The sequence below is a fragment of the Platichthys flesus genome, chromosome 11 (genome assembly GCF_949316205.1).
Source record: "Platichthys flesus chromosome 11, fPlaFle2.1, whole genome shotgun sequence".
NCBI lineage: Eukaryota > Metazoa > Chordata > Actinopteri > Pleuronectiformes > Pleuronectidae > Platichthys > Platichthys flesus.
Window position 1 is genome coordinate 19859741 of NC_084955.1, and position 21029 is coordinate 19880769.

Below are 21029 nucleotides of genomic sequence, written 5' to 3' on the forward strand. Positions count from 1 at the left end.
AGTGGAATATGGTCAGACATGTTTTCCCTTTCTACAATTTGGGACCCCTGCAGAAGAAAGTATAAATACAATTGAATTTAATATTTAAAATTAAAATTTACCAGTTAATCCTCAAACTGAAAAACAAGCATCTGTTTGGTTGCATTTTGAGTTTATTAATACAGCAACTTTACGTACTAAAAATGTATAAATCTTTCAAATTGCCATGCAGGCTGTTTTTGATGGAATCAGTTGGAAACAAACTACTGTATCTTCCTGTCCTCCTTTGCGAGGCGCACTTTGTTTTAATAAAGAAAACCGAGAGATCCTTTCACCGGAATTCACCTCAGCAGAGTACTTCATGAAACTGTTTGTAACAGTAAGCACATTCAGTGTATTTATGTGTGTGTGCCTCCTCATACATCTGTCCCTTGGGATCTTGCATGGCCTCGGCACAAACAGCTCTTATCTCCTGCGATCGAGTCTGACGCTCCAAAGCTGCTGCCATCAGCCACAAACTCATTAATTACTCTTTAGTATCAAGCCATAATTAGAGACACCAATCAGGCTCCCGCTCCGTCTCCCCTCTCCACCCAACCCCCAGCCCCTATTAGCACTCCACACCGTATACGCTGTGTGTGCAAGTGAGCTAAGCTAGTCGCAGCACAGAGATGAGCTCCCCCATGTGTGAGATTAGGCTGTGTGTGGTAAGATAGGAGCAGGGGGGGAGGACAGAGGGAGGGATGGGTGAGGTAGATGTGCATCGGAGGGAGGGGAGAAGGAGGCAAGACAGAGGTGGGGAGGTGAGGGCGAGTAGATATACACAAGGGGAGGTGAGGGGATGTCGGCGCTCAGGAGGAGCATTAATTTGACATTAATTGTGTCATCATTGCTTTAGGTCACACACACACACATATACACACCTCTCCTTGTCTCGCACTCCTGATGAGTGGATCAGTGGCGGAGGAGAAAAGATCTGATTACATCTGTCTTGTCTGTCTGGAAGAAGGTGAAACGGGGACAAGAGGGGAGAGGCGGAAGGGTTGGGATTCGGAGTCATTAAGGACAGTGATTGGTTTTAATAATGTGCGCAGGAGAGCAATATAGCAGGATTTTCTTGGTAGGTCATTTTCTTTTAATCAGGAAAAACTCGGTAGCATCGGACACCCAAAGGATGTTTGAGTTGATTATGTAATCTGTTTTATTTCCACAAGCTCAGAGAGATGAGAGGATTTCATGAGGAATGTGTTTTTAGAAATCACTAACAACATGAGCTTTAGAGCTTTGAGCCCAAGTTTACAGCTGTCCTCACTTTTAGCCTCTTTTAGCTCCCACTGATCTGAAATTCAAAGGGAGCCAATCACCAGTTCTAAAGTTGTGTCCCCTCGCGTAGGCTATGTAGCTTTGGACATTTTACGTAAAGGCTAAAGACAAAGCGATGATCTTTACGTTTTTTGGGGTGAAAACAGAAAATGAGGAAATGCCATAAACAATGACTGGACACTGGATTCAAAAACATAAGGGGGATATAGACAAGCTAGACTACACTATGACCAAAACATTTGGTTAAATCCCCACAAGAGGTCCAGTACAGAAATAAAAGTAGTAAAGGTACTCAAGTAAAGTGCATCACTATTACCAAAAACTAAAAGTTAGCTCTGTTAGCAAGTATATTCCACTAAATTAACAATCAACCAAAAGGGCATTTCCGGAGTAGATCAAGGTTTCATGGGAATATTTGCTTGATTACTGATCAGAAGAAAAAGATGGACGAAACGATAACACCGTTACAGAACTTAAGCTTCATTTCTTTGGCTGTTAGTGGTTGTACAGTAATGTTCTCTTAAACCTATAAGTTATTTCATTTGAGCCAATGGTTCTGCAGACGTGTCGCAGCAACGCATTTTCTCATATGTCTTTCCTTGCAGTGCGACATTTAAGTTTTAATGCTGCAACTGGATTTAGCAAATCACTATTTTGAAACCAGCACGTAATTACTGAGAGGGAACTTACAGATAAAGTTACTGATGGATTTACAAATAGCTAATGCGACCCAACCCTGGGTCAGATCTCATTAGGTTATATTGCTTTACAGTATATCTTGAGCAGACAGCGACCGTCGGCCTCTCTTGTAACTGATGTCAGTGTGTCCTTAATCAATCACTGAACATGGAGCACATCAATCCCCCACACCACCACTGCAGGGGTAGGATGCAGGGATCCTTGAGGTTTGTTTTCTTGTTCAAGGAAATGGGGCGTGGTAGAAATTTGGGTCTTGAACATTTGCCGTCTGGTTTAGCACAGTTTGCCAGTTCTCAATAGGTTACAGGTTCCACCCCCACCAGAAGTCTTGGACTGTACGCCTCATGGTTTGGTGAAAGATTTACTTTCTTCTTTTCCTTGAAACAATGACAATGAATGCCTCTGACGATTCCACTGCACTTTTAAAAACTAATTTAGAATAGAGACAAAGTTCTGTTTCTTCTTATTAAAGATAAATACCGTTATCAAGCACCATATGCACCAGATTATTAGACTTGCTTAAAGATAATTGTCCTCGATTTATCTTAGTAAGATATTCAATCTGTTTTTTAACCAGAGCTGACAAGAAATAGTTGATTGCATGGTTGATGCACTGATATCCCAAAGCATCTATTATGAGAAGCACTAAAGAGGCTCATTTAAAAAAGTTCATGAGCTATATGCTAATTAAATTTAGTGATTAAGGTGCAGTAATAAAGAAAAGAGAAATCTTCACAACCAAGAACTAAAGATTAAAAACTGCCACACCCAAACCAGTCGATGGGGGTTTTAATACAGCTACAAACAGTGAACAAAAACTGGATCCAGGTTATTAATGTTTGCCGATGCTGTTAAAGTTTGTTTGCTCCAATGTGAGGGAAATTCAAGGCATCGGGCAGTGATGCAAACATGTCTCAGTGGAGTAAGATATTGAGCTTTAAAGCTGAATCTAGCTGTACCTAAACATTTTTTTCATACCATTAAATTACATAGAGATATGTAAATTCAGTGCACAGTGACCAACCTGCTTTGACAGAGATGTCCCCTTTCCGTCCATGAAGACAGGTTTACACATGCTGTTGTCTCATCATCGTCCTGGTGTCTCTGCACCAGACCTGCAGCTTTTAACTCTGCTTTCAGTCGCGAAATTCTCAAAGGCCTTTCTGACAAGCCCTTCTCACTCTATACCCCTGTGTGTCAGGTTGTTTGCCATTTTAACACCTCTTCTTTGACTATATTCTTGATGCTGTTGCTGCTTTGAGAGCAAGAAAATGAAAGATATTCCACAGCTGATGGTTAAACGTCTTAAAAACCTGAGAAGAAATCTCTAGATGATCAGCTCTGATATGTCCTTTTTGAAATTTACCGATATTACTGATGCTGCCCTTTGTCTTGAAATCTCATCTTTTGAGTTATAACTGAAACTCAAAGTCTCAAACCCTTGAACCAGTGAACTGTGTTTTGAGAGATTTGACACTCCTTAAAGATCAGGCAAATTATATCTTTACAAATTATCTTAAAAACACAGAAGTTAGTTTAGCACCCAATACAAGAATCAAGCTCTTCTTTGATTATTTTAAGTATCGCTGCCGTGGCCTTAAATCATCTTGATTATTCAGTTCAGTCCGGGAAAGAGTGCGATGTCGCTGCAGCTCGTTGGCTTTGACTTGAAAAATACAAGGAAAATCCCAGAATTCAGCAGCTCAGCCTGCAGAACCCCGCTCCTGGTGGTCTCTCCCTGTCTGATCTCAGCTCTTTACCCATATGGAGACAATTTAAAGGAAACTCTTTCGGATCATTTGGCATTGGCAGGGCAACACCACATGTTACAGTGAAATAATTACACAGTTGGACTTTTCTCTGCCAAGAGATATGAATTTTTTCCACAATTCAACTTTTTGTATCCACTGTTCTGCAGAACACTACATTGAGTCTGACATTTCATCAGCCTAAAAATATTATTCAACCCTCTGCACATTCAGACTAGTTATAACAAAAATAATAATTTAAAAACTTTAATTGTAAACAGCAGGTTACCGTATATCCTCTAATATAGGCCCGGGCCTTTATTTGACTCAAGTCCATCATGACCCAGGCCTTTATTGGAAGAAGGCCAGAATTAGAGGCAGGCCTCTATTTCTATTTCTATGTGTCTATTTGAACCTATAAAATACTAGGTTCATTTATTGAAAAAGTAGGCTACAGGTACCATATACACACACCTCTGCTGCATTTGTTTCCATTAGGACACATTTTGTTGTAACGCATCCTGTTGAGCTGATAATGTTTTAGTCTACTATAGTACATTCTGAACGGATTGAAGGACATGTTTGTTTGCAAGGCAGAGGATTCAACAAGCTTTGTTGACACTAGCGCTATAGCCGCCGCGTAGCGCTTAGCTATAGCTAGCGCTAAGCGGCGGCTAATAGCCCCGGCCACTATTAGAGACCGGCTTTTATTTACCTCCGCCGATAGCGAGCCCGGCCAATGTTAGATACCCGGCTGCTAATGGAATACAGGCCACTATTAGAGGATTTACGGTATATATGTATGTCGTGTCTTATACATCCAAAAATTCAGTTCAAATGATTATGATCAATTCTTTCTCTTTTCTTTTTTTCTTCTGCTGCTTCTCTTCGCGCAGACATCTTTAAAATCACGTTATGATGTGATTATTGAAATTGATTTCCACAGTCGCTGCTGTGGGTAAGAATAAGTCTCGACAGTTGTTTTCCGGAGGCTTTACAACCAGCTCCACCCTTCCGTGTTGGAGTATTAATCATATCTGTGAACGATTGAGTTTTTGGAGGTATAGCAGCTTTTCACTTTGCAGCTCGGCTGGAAAGCGAGAAGTGCTGAATCCTCATAAGCACTCAAGGACATCTGTACCCTGGAGCCTTGCCTGGGTGGGTCTGTCTGTTAGCAGTTAGCAGTGTCCCCAGCCAGCCTTTAGCTCCAAGGGCGGTCTCTCCAACGGTATCGCTGGGCCAAGTAAGGAAAGACTTCCTCCCAGATGCTTGAGCGGATGAATAATGACACTGTAACACAGCTCCTCTCTCTCCCTCTCTCTGATAATGAGTAACAGAAGAGCAGACCCTCCCCGAGGCACAGCACCTGGACTGGACTGCCTTTCCGTCTACCTCAACCTCCATCTCTCTCAGGAGACGGGCGGTGAGGAGTAAGACTTTGGCCGTGCGCCAGCCTCTCCGTCTCCGCTCCACTCACTCAGTCTGGTCTAATTGTGAAATCATGAAACATCCCATAAAGTTACGGAGCCATGTTTTGGCTTGACAGACCCTCCTCAAAAATGTTTCACGAAAAACAGCTCTTAATCGTTTGCTTTGGTGTCAAGCATCTTTAGCTTTGAATATACACCGCCTGGCTTCCACCCTCCAACACCTATGTCTCTCTCTTTCCCTCCACTTCTCACTTGTTTCCCTGCAGAGAGGCTTTGTCAAGTGGAGTCAATTAAAACTGTACATCTAAGTGAGAAATGTCTGTTGGAGCGCGCGCGTCGGTGCACATGGTTTCATAACCGCGCTGTGTGCTTCTTTTGTGCAAAAGTGTGAATTTGTGGTATTTTCAAATGTATGTGTGTGAATGTGCATGTGTGTTGTGAGTCTGTGTATGTGTGTAAACGTCTGAGCGAGTGTAGAGGCGGAGGCTCCCCTGGGGCCTGGCAGTATGGCGCCGAGCACTGCACACTCCTCCTGTGAAAACGCCTCCAATGGGACCGGGACAGCTGTGGCCAACCAATGCCGCTTCATGGGCCATAACAAGCCTAGTGACACTGACACACACACACACATACACACACACACACACATATATATATATACACCTATTACCCCCAATCCTTCCAACTCTGTCTGGCTGCCTCCCTGTTTTGTCTGTCTATCATAAACTATCCCTCTTTCTGTCTCTCGCTCACACACACTCACCCCATTTCTCTCTCTTTCTCATGCAATTGCACAAGTGACGCTCCTTGACATATGTGAAGGTCCATTATTTACCCCGTTCTTTTCATATTTTTTTTTATCAATACAGACCACTCGTTTCTGCCTTCCATGCACCAACTTGGCGTAACTGGGCTGCAGGGATTGTCTGCTATGTGAAAGGAGTTTGAAAATGACACTAACTACACAATGAAGAAATTAATTAACAAGCAACACACATTCATTCATCGCATTGGCTATTGTGCACGAGCACATGAGAGAAAGCGCAGCTGACAAGCAAAAGTAAGCTCAGGAAAATCCACTTTTTTGTGTGTTTCCGTGAATTGTAAAGAAAAGCTCACTTCGACAGACCTTCTTTTGATTTCATTTATTTAACAGTCACCAGATGATGAGATACATTCTCTTAGAAAAGAAATAGACAACAAAACTGATACTCTTTTTGAGATTTTTAAAAACTATTATACAATATTCTTAATATATAGATTTTGTACAAAATAAAAGTCAGTAAAGGGGCAAAGGGAGAGTGACATCTTAAAAAACTGAGAAAAATAAAAGGAAGGGGACAGGAGTAGACTCAAACAACGACCACATTTGGGAGAGACAAAGACCAATCTCTTTCATAAATAAATATAGGAAAATTAGACATCATATATAGCTCTCTCTCCAATAGCAGGGCATTGCTAAATGTCTGTAGCATAGGATATAACAGAACTGCTTTGTGAGGCCCATTTGCTTAGAAAATCCCACTAATTCCCCACATAGATTAAGTGGAACCAGTGTGGCTAAAAGCCCTGAAATATAAGTATTTACCTCAATAATAGGTCTGATAGTCTGTGCCATGCTTGACCTTTGGCTGGAACAATAAGCCCCACCCCACCTGTACACCCCCGCACCCCCCTCGTTTCCTTTGTGTGCTGTACTTGGTACAGACCAAGGGCAGAGGGTCTGCTTAAGGGAGGCAGAGAATAGGGATGTCCTCCTTTTCTCTCTCTCCCAAGGCCAGTGAGACACAAGCTTCAGTCTCCCCCACTCACAAACATGGAGACAATTGAGCCGAGCACATGTGTGAGGGGGGGCACAGTATTGGAGTATGGGAAGGTCATACTACCAACATCATTTCACCATTGAATAACACCCTTACACTGCTGCTATTTCAGCGCTGTTCTTGTTGGTCCTTGGAATTTCAACAATACAACAACTACAAGACAACAGAATAAAACACACAATAAGTGGATGTGGATGGCTGTGGTGCATCACAACCCTGTTTGACGGAGACTCACGCCACTCTGACTGGCTGATTGTTTTCTCTGTAAATCTCCTCTCATTGCACCTATTTGAGTTGTTGACGCTCAGGGTAAAAGCCCAGAAAACATGGGAACAAGGGAACACGGAATGAAGATATGAAAATGAATTTACGATACCAATACGCTACATGTTTTCATACACATGCCCGATGAGCACGGAAACTGAGGCTGATGACTGATCCCACGGCAACAACAGACTTGTTGTTCTATCCTTGTCTCCATCTTTTCTATCTTTTTTACCCTCTGTGAGCAGGCAAGTGGACAGTGACATTGGCCCTTCACAGAGCAAGACAGCAGGCAGAGTGACTTGGCGTTAATCACAGTTTTGTCTCGCTTTCTTGGCACATTAAGTTGAAGAGGCGAGTGGCGGCCCGGGCGGCCGGGGTGAGAGATGGGAGGACAACGCGGTAGATTCTCAATAATGACGCATCGCTGCCACATCACTTTGGAGATTAAAAGCAAGATGCTGAATTTCAATCAAAGCACATTAATGGCTTGGTGTGAGAAATGGCCACTTTGTCTCCCCTGGCAGGCAGAGAGAGGGAGACAGATAAAGGGAGAGAGAGGGGGAGCTGGCACAAGAAGAACAGGTGAGACAAGGTGATATGACATTTTAATTCACCAAATTGCATGCTAGCCAGTAATGATAGAATCCTTTTAACGATGTAGTGACAATATTCTCCCAGCAATGGCAAAAGGTCATTGACAAAATGTTGCATCCGAGAGAGAAGTCACAGTGCCAAGGACGGAACGCATGAAGCTGTAAATAACAGCACTGTTGATGTAAGATAATTAATTGGAAGCAACGATTTAGTGAATGTCGCCATTAAAGTGGTTTCAGATCAGAATTCTGTTGTACAAATACTCAAATATGGCTTAAATCTAACAAAATCTTATTTATTTTTTATTAAATATCAATTAAAAATTTAAATCAAAATCTTAGGAAAGGTTTGAAATAAGAGAAAGCTCTGAACAAACAAAAAAAATCTAATCAAAATGAAGATTGGGCTTTATTGCAAGAACAAAAACAAGAGTTTTTCCTCACCACTGTCAATGACACCATATGAAAATATCGGGTCCGAATTTGTAATTCAGTGCCAAGATCTAACATTTTATCAACTGAGTTTTTGATTTCCACACTTGCGCCGATCAAATCCTGCCGCCACCTTGCAAAACATGCCGAGCTCTGCCTGAGCTGCTCTGTGAACGTATTGCACTGTGAGATGTGACCCACTTGCAATAAAGTGCATTGAGAGTTCAGTTCTCATGGTAGATGAGAAGCGATGTTGGGCAATCACAGCTGAGAGATTGTCATCACAGTATAGCTAGTACAAGGAAAAACCTAATGTGACATCTTGGAGGGGAGGGGGATAAAAAGAGAAGGGGGTGACAGAAGAACTGTCAGGACAACAAAGGGAGATGGGGGAGTTGGTCGTATAGTCTCTGTGTCAAGTCCGGAGGGTCACAGCTGAGCACAGTGCTTCTTGGGTGGGGTTGTTCTTTCTGGGGGTGGGATGTGCTGTCTTTGACTTCAGCCTGGCACCCAGCTCTGGTTGCTGTGGGCTTGCTGTGGACTGGCAAGACTGCTCATCCCCATCCCCATGCCCATAGTAACACCCATGCCCATACCCATGCCAATGCCCACCCCCTGGGCTAGGGAGCAGTCAAAATTAAAGTCCATCTCCTCCCCAGAGTCCATAATGTCATGGAGTAGGATGGACTCCACATCGCAGTCCAGGCTACCGTGGAACATGTCAATGTCCAAATCGGCCGGTAGTCTCTCAAGGGTGTGAGGTTGGTGATAGCTGTGGTAGTTGCTACCGATGTTACCGTTCCCCATCCCCTGGACATGGTGGTAAAGTCCGTTTGTCATGCCTAGGTGTTGGGGGTCAAGGTAATGGTTCTGACGGGGGTGCGGGTGTGGGGCAGCGGCCACATGGCAGGAGTCCTGGGGCATGCCAAGCATACCCGCTGGGTTAGGGGGTAGGGTTGTGGAGGCTGGGAGGTGGGCATGTGATGGGGGGCTGTACATATAGGGAGCTTTGTGGTTGTAGGTCTGCAGCTGATTGCCGTTGCCACGTGGGGCCACAGCCACAGCCCGTGGGGGTGTGTGGTTATGGCTCTGGTTGAGGTTGTGACTGTTGTGAGCGAGGCTGTGGGGTGAGTTGTGGTTGGTTACACCATTGTGATTATGAGTAGGAGTATGGCTATGAGTTCTGTTATGGCTATGAGCTGAGCTGTGGCTATGAGGTCCATTGTGGCTGTGACCATTGTGGTGACCAGGGAGGTGGCTGTGATGGTTGGAGCTTACTCCATTACTACCAATCATAGGATGGCTTTCCCTCTCCTGTCCCAGCATCATGTCCTTGGAACAATATTGCTGCCCAACTGGACCCCCTGTGAGCAGACTCTGCAGGGCATTGGTACTGGAGTATGCCCGCATTGTTCCAGAGAAACTGGCTGGCTTGTTCTCCTGTATGGTCTGCATTGGGGAGTGGTGGCGCAGCATCCCCATGCCTGTTGCTCCGTAGACGCTGGCACTATAGGAGCTCTGCCCCTTCACTCCAGAGCTGTAGTGGTAAACAGGGGTTTGCTGCTTGTGTCTACCAACAGCAGGGTGCTGCTGGTGTTGCTGATGGTGATGATAAGTCTCCTCCATGAGCTGCTCATCCAGCCTGATGGCCCCTGCCAGGTTAGCCAGCTGAGGCAGCTGCTCAAGGGGAGGACAGCGATTCCCAGCTCCCATAGATGGGGAGCGGGCACTGGTTGGTGAGGGGTAGAGATGGGGGGATGTCGAACAGGATAAGCCACCCTCCTCTGGTTCCTCAGGTTCTTCCTCAGCTAGGATAGGTGACAGACGCCCACTGAGGGTCGAGGCTGATGAGCTAGCCCTGGAATGGAGGTCTGTCCAGGCGTCAAACTCTCCATCTGTCCCAGTTGCCGCACCGACTCCTGGGAGGCCTTTCTGAGGTGGGCTGCCATGATCGGGGGAGCCCTGGAGCCCCACCACAGCAGACCCTGCTCCTATCCCAGGACGACCAACCCTCTTGCCTCTGATGCGGCCTTTGCTTTTCAGGTACTTGGTGCTGTTGTCCATGGACACTGCTCGCCGGCGCGGAGACTTGCCCATCTTCCCTCCATCAGGGTTCAGCATCCACCAGGAACTCTTCCCAGTCCCTTCATTTTGCACTCGGATAAAGCGTGTGTGGAGGGACAGGTTGTGTCGGATGGAGTTCTGCGGAGAGATGAGAAGAACACACCATTTTTACACAAACTGCTTTTTTGAAATATACACTTGCATAATTTTATTTAAGATTCATAAAACAAATTATTGGCAAATATGATTTTTTGACATCAAACAATATGGGATGGCTCATAACCTTGGTAGAAGTTCAAATTAACTATTCAACCCACTATGCAATCAGTGTCAACCAAAGTCAGACAACTAAGGGCAGTTTTTGACAACACAATCATGTCTGAAGGACAGCTACAGCTGACACAGAGGAAGACCCTGCAAAACCTCAGCCAACGTGCAACGATCTGAGATTCAGGCAGAGACACTCTTCTCATGTACGTCAATCCTCCCACTTTAATTTCCATCAATCCATCTGTCCTCCTCTACTTCTCCTTTCAGCCAGCCTGATGTAAGCTGCTGTGGTTGAGTGTACTGTATGTTTGAAGTCTGTGCCAGTCTGGCTCGCTGCCAGCCCTGTCTCTTTTGCTCTCGTAGCTTGAATGGGAAGGGGGGTGTATCGCAAGATTGGGCCAGGAGCAAGGAAGGCTAATGGATGTCTCCCACCATCCACCATCCACCTTCTCTAACTATCTCCCTTTCCCTCCCATGTTTTGTCTTTATCACTTTCCCTCTTGTCACTGTGTGCTACATATTTTGATTATTTTTTCTACACACTTCTTAGCACAGAAGAGTCATTTTCCACCTCTGCTTTCAGTCTCTATGCCTTTAATTATACAGTGTGTCACCAATTACTTTCCCATTATCCCCTACAACAGCATGTATAGTCACTGACTAAGTAATTCAAAGGATATAGTTTTTCTTTTATTATCATTTACATCTCAATGCTTGCTGAATGCTGATGGTTCCTGATGTGAAACAATCTGTCATTGCAATTCATATTTCTATAGTGTGTGGGGCACTTTGTCCCTCGAGCAGGAAAATATCAAATCCAAAGCTCTTCCTGTGTTTAAAGAAAATACTGGTACAATAGATTGTTCCAGATTGCCGAGTACTCCCATTTCCACCATCTCCATCTTGTTGCAGATTATTTGTATTCACACTGTACCGCACGGCAGGGAAACAAATAAATCAAATTTGCGGCAGTGAACACAAATGGGAGGCAAACTGCATTCAGGTGATCTGTGAATGCCTCCTTGGGTTATCATACTGTGACACCTCCAGCGTTGGGTCACCATGGCAACCAGGTAAACGGGCACAAACGTGCAGAACTATATTATATTGCGGAGAGAGAGAGAGAGAGAGAGAGAGAGAGAGACAGCACGCTGGAAGGAGAGTGGGGGATGGGGAAAGGATGCAAGAGGAGGCGGTTGTTTGATGCCGCTGCTCCAACACTAAACAGCCTTTCATCTCAGCAGTGCAGGTCCGCAGGGGATGCCCGCTCCCTGCTTCTGACGGCTCCTCTACGTGCCGCGCCAACTCCCTGTCTCACTCTGGCTGGATCATCCACCTATCATACCACTCAGAATCATCAAGTCCCCGCGCATGCCCGAATTAAAACATATTTAAGCTTTCATACCATTCCACCACTGTCGGTTTGTAAATGGGGCATTTTTTCAGAGGGCTGACGCACTTCGTGCTTGCAACTCTGTGTGACCTGTCTGATTCAAATCGCGATTTATCCCCATATGAGGGGAAGAGCGGCCCTGCTGAACTTGGAGGGATTTGTCATCGTCCAAACCCTCTTAAACTGATGAATCCACCTGCTAAGAGAGATTTGAGAGATTTCAGATGGTGGTCAGCCACAGTGACAGCATCATCATCATCACCATCACCCTCACTGGCTGCTGGCTTCCGTTCATGTAGTTTTCCACCACATGGTCTTTTGTTCATTGTCATCCTGTTTGTGTGTTTGTGTGTTTCGGTATCTAAGAATATCCTCGGGTTGCAGGTGGTTCCTCTGTGGGTGTGGTTCTGTCCGCCTCCTGTTCCCTGAGTCTGAGTCAGGGGCAATTTGGCCAGCCTATGGCCCTCAGGCCCCTGAAACAGGCAGTCACTGCTAATCCCCCTCCATCCCAGAGTAATCCCAGACAATCCTGGGCTAATCCCAAGTTGATTCAGGGGCACTCCCAGCTGGGTGTCTCACAGAGAGCCATGCCAGGTCACTGCGGACACAGTGGGCTGCCCGGATATGCTATGATCCAATAGTAATACAGCATAAGGGGAGATTGAGCTGTGGGAAATAAGGACACTGTAAAACCCTTTTAGGATGCAGTGCTATTGCCTGTTATGTTTGTGTGTTTGTGTGTATTTTGATAAACGATTTCTGAGGTACTGAGCTGATTGATGTTAACCATATTTTTGATGCCTCTGCTGCACCGACTACCTTTACTCTGTGTGCTGTCCTTGAGGGTTGCCTTTGCCACGTTTCAACCCCTTAGGGTTGAATAGAATAAAATTGAAAACTTTATTATGTTTTAAATATTCATAAAATGGAAATTCTCTTTCAGCCCCCTGGCTTGCTGAGGCAGACAGATGAAGCCCACAGAAACATACAATGACGGAGGAACACACACATCACACGCCTGGGTCCAGGAAGCTACTTCCTATTCAAATCATACCCCTTTAATACAATGGACCTAGTGGAGAGGCCTCTAAATAATGAATGAAGCAGTGGCTGGGCTTTCGCAGAGAGATGCACTGCCTGGTCCCATAGTGCTGGGAAAAGAACAGACAGAGACATAAGCAGCAGTGCAACTTCTTTGTTTTGTCGTCAGAGACATCTGCAGCAGTCAGCCTACAAACAGCTAAATCAGGCTGAAAGTTGTTTAAGTGAAATTAGTTGAGGATAACAGCTTGCAGACCGATCTAAGTCAGTTAAGGTGAACTTGGTTCTATAGGCTGCAGGAAAGAAATCAGCTTGGGTTCAACTCTCATTAAGAGCTAAAAATCCTAATAGCTGATTTAGATATTTAGACAATGGATAGGCTGCTTTGTCCCCAGATTAAGCTTTAGGCCCTTTGCATACAAATCCTACGTGTTGACACTTTTTTCCAAAGCACACAGGTGGACGGAAGTAGAAGGGCTTTGCTTTGGCTCCGGGTAGGAACTGAAGTGTTGAAACCAAACAGGCAGAAATGTCTGCTGTTGTTATTTGATCCCACAGATTGAGGATCATTATTTGTTGATGAGCAGAAACAGGTTCTTGGTATTCATCCATAATAACCTCTTTAAGAACCATTCATTTGTATCTTGGAAATCTTACAAAAACAATCAATTGCTCTGCTCTCACCGCCTCCCTTTTTCCATGTAAACTCACTTTGATTCAGGGACTGGAGAGGCCTATTTACAAATGAGAATCAATGATGTTTAATGGCTATCAGTGCTGAGGCTTAGTGCACATCAAAGTTCGGCTAACTACACAATCCAGCTGCATTATGAGGCCAATATTGGTGCTCAATACGCCATATCCAAGTGTTTGCACAGCCATGTCTAACAGCCATGGGCTCCGTATTGTGACCAAACTGACTCGGTGTCAAACACTGCCCTCTGTGTCCTCACCAAGGAGTTCCAGCCATCCGCATTGGGAGTGGATGTGGCTAGGGGTTGTTATATCGGGCCAAATGGCTCATCTGGGTTAACCTGACTGGCATAGGGGGCAGCTGTGCTAGGGGTTGCAGCAGGAGGTGGAGGGGCTGTGTGGGTGGGAAAGAGGTACTGCAAGAGGCCCCTTCAAGCCACACAAAGGGTTGCCCTCAAAATGCCCCCCACTTGTCCCATCCCCCTCTATTAGCCCCCCACCACCACCGTCAACAGAACCCTCTCTGAATGTTTCCCGCTCACACACATGTTCACACACAGAGGGGCGAGGAAACAGGTCAGACAGTTTATAGGTCCCATCTTTTGGCGAATGTGCACTCAATCAAACAGAACCGAGTGAGGAACGAGGCACTGTGAGTGGGGTCTGGGAACTGGCAAAAAGAAACCACTCACCCGATTCAAACAACCTCAAGGGTGAAGCAGAGTGGTGCACTTGCCCAACTAAGAACACAGCAGCTGTTCTCGTAGTGGCACCGGGTAAAGCCGTTTGCCACACTCGACTGGTATTACCGAACCATTTCATGCAGAATGGAGCCATTATGTATTGTCAAAGGGTATCCCTCTATGGTGCACATTCATTTGATAAGCCTAAATCAAGGGGGAGTAACAGAAGCGCTAACTGTGTTTATTGTGATGCTGTATTTGCCTGTGCAGAAGGCAGGAGGGATCAGGGGGAGGGGAGATTTCAACACAAGCAGTTTTGTTCAGCACAGGAATGAGTTTTGTCAGCTAAGCCTGTCTCCAGGCTATTGGTGGAAATTAGCGCCGACTAAATATTCGCTTTCCATGATTGATGTCACGGCTCGCGTTGTCCCTTTGAAAGGAAATAAAGAATTTAGAGCCATGTGGATTAATAGGGACAGGGTTGGGGGAATTTAATGTGTCTGAGGGGGACTTGGAGAGGGACTGAAGAGTCTAATGGCTGCACAGATATGGCACAAAGGAGCCAAGACGATAAGGTATCAGAAAGTGGGAGAATACAAGTGAGAGTATGACAGTAACTACAAGACAGAAAACTGGAAATTGTGTATGAGAGAGAAAGAGGGAGGGAGTTAGGGAGAGAGGGAGACAGAGGGTATGCGAGACAGAAAGAAAGAGATGTAGCTATTTGCCTGAGAGTCAGATGATTAAAATCCCTTTAGGAGACTTCTTTAGGAGAGACAGATGGGCAGACAGGCCTGTTTTTGGAATACAATCAAATTGAAAAGATTAAAAAGGAGTCTCTTTTATTAGGAGGTGAGAAACAGTTACTTCTCCGCCACATGTCATCATCGCCTCAACAGCAGTGGTCACGGCTGCATCGGCATGCACGGCACACTGAAGCTTTCGTTGGAGAAAAAAATAAATAAACCTGGGATTAGGAATTGCATCTGTCTCAGTGTTTCACTGTGGGGTCTCTGAGGATTGGCAGCATTAGTAATTTATTGCTGAATAAATACGCCCGTCAAAAACTTCACCTCTTATGGGATCATTAGAGAAAGAAAGCTGAGCTGAGCCCCAATAACTCAAGGGCTAGTCACTAATCGCTGCCCCATTACAGACACAACTTTCACTCAATCTCAACGCCAATCTGAACAGGTACAATTCAAATGTGGTTGCCATTGTCCTCGAATAGACTGAGTTTGCACAGTAGAGTGATTCAAGTACTGTGAAAGGTGCTCTGTATTCGACCCCATTATTCCAACACTGCAGTGGTGCCGTTTATAAAAAGGCTTAAAATGGAAAGCAAGTGTGTGGTAGCGTTTCTGTTAGCCTCGGAACAGGAAGTGGCTGTGGAGAGGGGAGTAATGGAGTTGGTAGGGGATTCCTGCCTGACTGTGCACTAATTGCAGCCAATGGCTGGCGACTCATCAGCGGTGCCCACCCTGGCGCCAAGGGCAGAGTTGGCATCAGGGTGGCAGGGTGTGGGATGTAGAAGGGCTGCCGCAGCTTTGCTGGATATAAATAGATACTGACAGCTTAGTAGAGCATCTGAGACCCGGATAGGGGATCGGAAAATCCACTCGCATGTTGCCAGGGTCAGCTGAGCGTTTCCGGTGGGGACACAATCTGGGCATCACGTCTGACGCCCACGCACAAAACAAGGAGTGGATGAGGGCAAATTAATAGGCAAGTGCCACAGTGTGGCATGGATGTGATTTTTCCACTGGGACATGCAAGGGAGGCAGAGCTCACGCCCTCCCACTGAGGATTCACACAACAGGTGTTTGGGCTGGGCCACCTGTGGGGCCAGCCGCCTGCTCGCACTTCACACCTCGTCGAGGGAGCAAACTAACATTTTCCATTGGGCTTGCCATGCCTTTGTTACAGACCAACACATTTCTGGAGAGGCTTTTACAGCTTTTTTTTTTTTTACAAGATCAGCAAGATGTGCGTGTGTGCGCGAGTCAATCTGCGTTTATGTGAGCGCCTGTGTGTCTATATTTGTGTATCAGTCCATTTAATAGTCAACAGGCACAGTGTGGAGTTGATTATATTGAAACCTCCCTCTGCCATATACAAAGAAAGTGATGGCCAACAATGGAATCAATGCAGGGCTTTTTCCATACTCGGCCTCCACGTAATCTCATTCATAACAATGAGAATCTCATTTCCCACATTCTAAAGGTCAGTGCACACCTCTGATCACACTTTAATAAACATCATCCTCACCGTTTAATTTAATTTCAGCAGAGCAGGAAACTCATAGGCAGCCATGCACATGGCATGCAAAATTATCGGATCGTCCCTTTAATTGTTTCAATTTCACAGTACAGAGAAGAATGACCGCAATCATAGAGATGAAAAAAAAGAATGTGCGAATTCACAAAAACACAAACTCACATCTGCAGAACACACACAAATACACAAACACACACACACACACATGCCGACGGAGAAAAAGATAAGTAGAATCAGTCAAGTGCCAGTTACATTTTAATAAAATAAGCTTCTCAATATTTTTTGGGAGCAGCACCAAGTCGTGCCTCCACATCTCTTTTGTCGTCACACATTTTAACTCTCACCTAAATTGGCAAACTGCGCCAAACAACCGCACAAACACGCTAAACCACACATGCGCACACACACACAAACACACACACACCTTTGCAACACACTCACTCACTGTCTCCCACACGAACATCGCATACACACACACACACACACACACACACACATGCCAACGTGACACAAAGCCTGGCACATCGGGCACACACTCATTACTGCAATGCCAAGCTACCAGTTGCTAAGGAGACCTGTGGGAGAGGGAGGGTTCCTTGTTGTTGCCATAGCAGCCGGCTCGCTCCCTGCCAACTCTCTCTCCCTCGGGGGGGAAACAAGGCGAGAGGTGGGGGGGGGGGTGAAGTGGGTAGAGGTAGGGGGCAGCGGTTTAATAGGGCTATGGAGGTGCAATGGAACTTCATTAGCCATCAGTGTGCGCCACACCGACCCACATGCGACACTTCAGCCCGCAGACCTCCACTAACTCACACACAGCCCATAGACTCCCACTAATTCACAGACCTCCATGGATAAGATGGAGAACGGCATGCTCAGAATGGAAAACAGGGAGCCGAGGTTGTGTCTGTGTGTGTGTGTGTGGGGGGGGTGTATCTGCTGAGGGAGGGGCTGAGAGGGCAGAGGTGAATGAGGAACATAAAGAAGACAGAGGAACAAAGGAGAGTCAAAGAGCGTCTTTAAATGTAGGGGCCCTGCTCCAGTGTGTGTGGAGGCAATTCTGTGCCTCCTCCCAATCAACCTTGACCTTCACCTACTTCCTCCGTCTAGACTCAACGGACGTAGAGTTTATAACAAACTCTGTCATTGCTCTTGGCATCAGCACGATAGGACTCCGCTCATCCACTTCCCTGTGTTCACTTTGTGTGTCTGAGTAAAATACACACTGCGCACGTTGTCCTTGACATCTTTCACTTTCTGTTGCCAGCCTGCACAGCTCTAAAATACTGATTGGAGTGTGAGTGATGGCTATAAATGCTACCTGTTAATGGAGCCTGTCGAAAACTGTGATGCATGATTGACAACTTTTCATGCTTTTGCAAACAACTGAGGGACCTCATCTTAGCCGACTCATCTCTCTGCGATTATAGCTTTTGTTAATTAAAGTAATAGATTTGACATTTAATTTGAATTTTAATGCAGCCGCTGAGAGAGTACAGTAATTGTCCGAGGTTAAAAAGTAAGGTTCATGTCTGTTCACATTTGATCCATTTAGTTTTGGTTTCACATTGGAATTTGGAACACTGACGCTGACTAAAGACTTCTTTGAGATATATGAAGTTCCGGTTTTGTGCCTGAGATTGATTGTGCTATTGTATCCTTGTTGAATAAAGTGGATAGAAACAGTTAACATGATTATAACTTATACTGGACAAGCTCAAGCCACTTAGAAATTTGAAAGTGTTGTTTGTCATTTACAGAGGCAAAGTAAAGAATAGTGTCATCAAAGATAAAACATAGAGAATACAATCATAACGACATGCATGAGAATGAACTCAATTTTAAAACATTTCCCTTTCTCTGCTTCACTGTCAATGGGAATCCGAATGGAGAGAAAAATAAGTCTCAAAGTGAATCCACGTTTGTCTGTACACAGTCCAGAAACTGGATCCTTGTAAAGTCAAGGTGAAGAGAGTCTGAACACCTGTAGGGTCAAGTGGCTTCTGTATTCAGGACCAGCGCTACAGATATCGACAGTCTGATAAACCCACGATACTCCTGCCTGCCTTAGATTCTCATATAACCAGTGTACAGTATGTACGCAGGAATGTATTGATTAGTCTGAATGAAGCCTGTGTGTGTGTGTGTGTGTGTGTGTGTGTGTGTGTGTGTGTGTGTGTGTGTGTGCGTGTACAGTACAGAATACCACCCACCACCACCCCAGACCCAAGCTTGACCAATTCAATACAAGCTCATATATAGAGAGAAAAGGACGGTGAGAAAGAGATCTAGAGATAGAGTGATAGAGAGAGAGAGTGAGAGAGAGAGACCCCTGTACAGCTAAGAGGAAAGGGTGAGATGGGGGGGCGGGCAAGAAAAGACAGGATTTACCCCTCTTGCCTCACCCGCACCCACCCTCCCCCCGTTTCCTGAAACAAAAAGAGCCCAATTAAGTCAGTTTGAGTTAGGGTCTTGTGTGTGTGTGCGCGGGGGGGGGCTAAAAAATATATGCATCCAAAGCATGGGAGTGTATGCAATAGAAGGAAATAGGGGAGGGGGCATTGTATTGTAAGTTGTGGTGCTGTCTAAGGGCATGGGGGGGTTTGTTGTGGCTGGGGGCGGTGTCAGGGGGGGGTTAGAATAGGGGGGCTGAAGCACTCTCTCTTTCTCCGTAGCCACTCTCTCTCTCTCTCCGTAGCCAGAGAGGGCCAACCTTGCTCTCAGCTCCTCGACGGGAGACGCTGAAATATTAATCGCCACGCTCCAGCCGCAGACTAGTGAACACAAACGCTTCAAACTCCCACCCTAATGAGTGTGTTCATGAATGGCTAATGTGCACAGATGGGGGGCTGATGACTGGATAGATCGCAACGGGGAGGTGAGGGAGGGAGGGGTGGAAGGGGGGAAAGTGAAATTTCGGCGGGGGCGATGGTGAGGGGGTGCGGAGGCATGCCATGACCTTTTAAGAGCCTCCTGAAAACTTAATTAAGACTAGCCCCGCGCTACACTTTCCTCCCGCTCCCTCTCTCTCCCACACACACACACACACACACACACACACACACACACAGGCACACAAATTCAGTATGATCCCTCGTCCTCTCTCCCTGCCCCTTGCCCTTTGCACACGCACCCCACTGAGCCGACGTACAATAGATTTCTGGGGATGAAAACTTCAGAAATGACTCACGCTGGCTTTTTATGGTCACATCAGTTTCTCGGTCATGTTAAGGCCCGTACACATCCCGAGATAAACAAAAAGCACGACCGGGGCATTAAAACTGCAGCAGCTGGAATGTCTTCCTTTACCCCCTACATGGATACATCTCAGAAAGAGGCTGGAACAAACCCACAGGGCTCTGGAGAGGAAGGTGAGGAGCTCTTTAACCTTAAATGCCGTCGACTTCCACACAGAAGTTGCGGTTATACGTCTCACTGATGGGGTGAATCGTAACCTGCTCGCGGCGCAGGACATGTGGGTCAAATTGACCTCAAAGCTGGAGCTTGTTCTCTGGGAATGACAATTATTCCCATTCATCTTTTATGGGCAAATCCGACCCTTTCTTTCACCCCAAGGATACTTTTTAGCCTCAGTGTTTCTCCATCCTCACTTGTTTCCTCATCGCGTGCTGACGTCACAATAATGTTTTAAAAACATGTGGCACGTAACAGAAAAGCAGGCTACAACGCTTATTCCCATGGACTCACCATTACCATAAGGGCCACCTCGGGATTAGGAGCAGCCTGCGTACGGACGCATACAGACGTACACACAAATGCACTGACATGCATACACTCAGTGCATCTAATTAGAGGAGCGAGATGCTGTTGACCTACTTCCTAACCTCTCCTCGGCAGTCAGGATTGTTGGGGCCTCTGCTTGCATCGGTTGGATTCAGGCGGGAAAATGAAGGTGCCTCACAGTGAGACGTATGGAAATAGAGAAAGGATGGTAGGGGTCTCGATGGGATGGCTGTTTTTACATCAAAGAGAGGTTTTCTGCTCAGACGCGTTCAGAACAACAACAAATCCACCTGCCGCGAGAAGCAGACAGAGGCAGGAAGTGATGTGTTAACTCTGCTGCAGAGATCATGTGATTTTGTTTACAAATTAACGTTCTAATTCACTGTTCGTGAGTTGTGATCTTGTGAGGTTTTCCACTATATGCACTTAGGCTGAGGCAGGGAATGTATTTCTGACAGTTGGAAATGTTTGAAGATGTTAAGCATCATATCCAGAATCAGATTTAAGAAACATTACAGTCTAATCTCAGAATCTCCTTCTCTGGTGACCGTACCAATGCTTCACTCACATCTG

At 45.7% G+C, this 21029-nt stretch overlaps 1 protein-coding gene across 1 annotated transcript in view; it reads right to left on the reverse strand.

Moving 5' to 3' along the window:
• Nucleotides 1–6329: 6329 nt before the first annotated feature.
• Nucleotides 6330–21029, reverse strand: part of LOC133965580 (forkhead box protein O3-like) — a 31256-nt gene continuing 16556 nt past the window's right edge. Inside the window, exon 2 of the mRNA XM_062400205.1 lies at nucleotides 6330–10496. Within this exon, the coding sequence (XP_062256189.1) occupies nucleotides 8793–10496 (1704 nt within the window). The 3' untranslated portion in view covers nucleotides 6330–8792. The remainder of the gene's footprint in view (nucleotides 10497–21029) is intronic.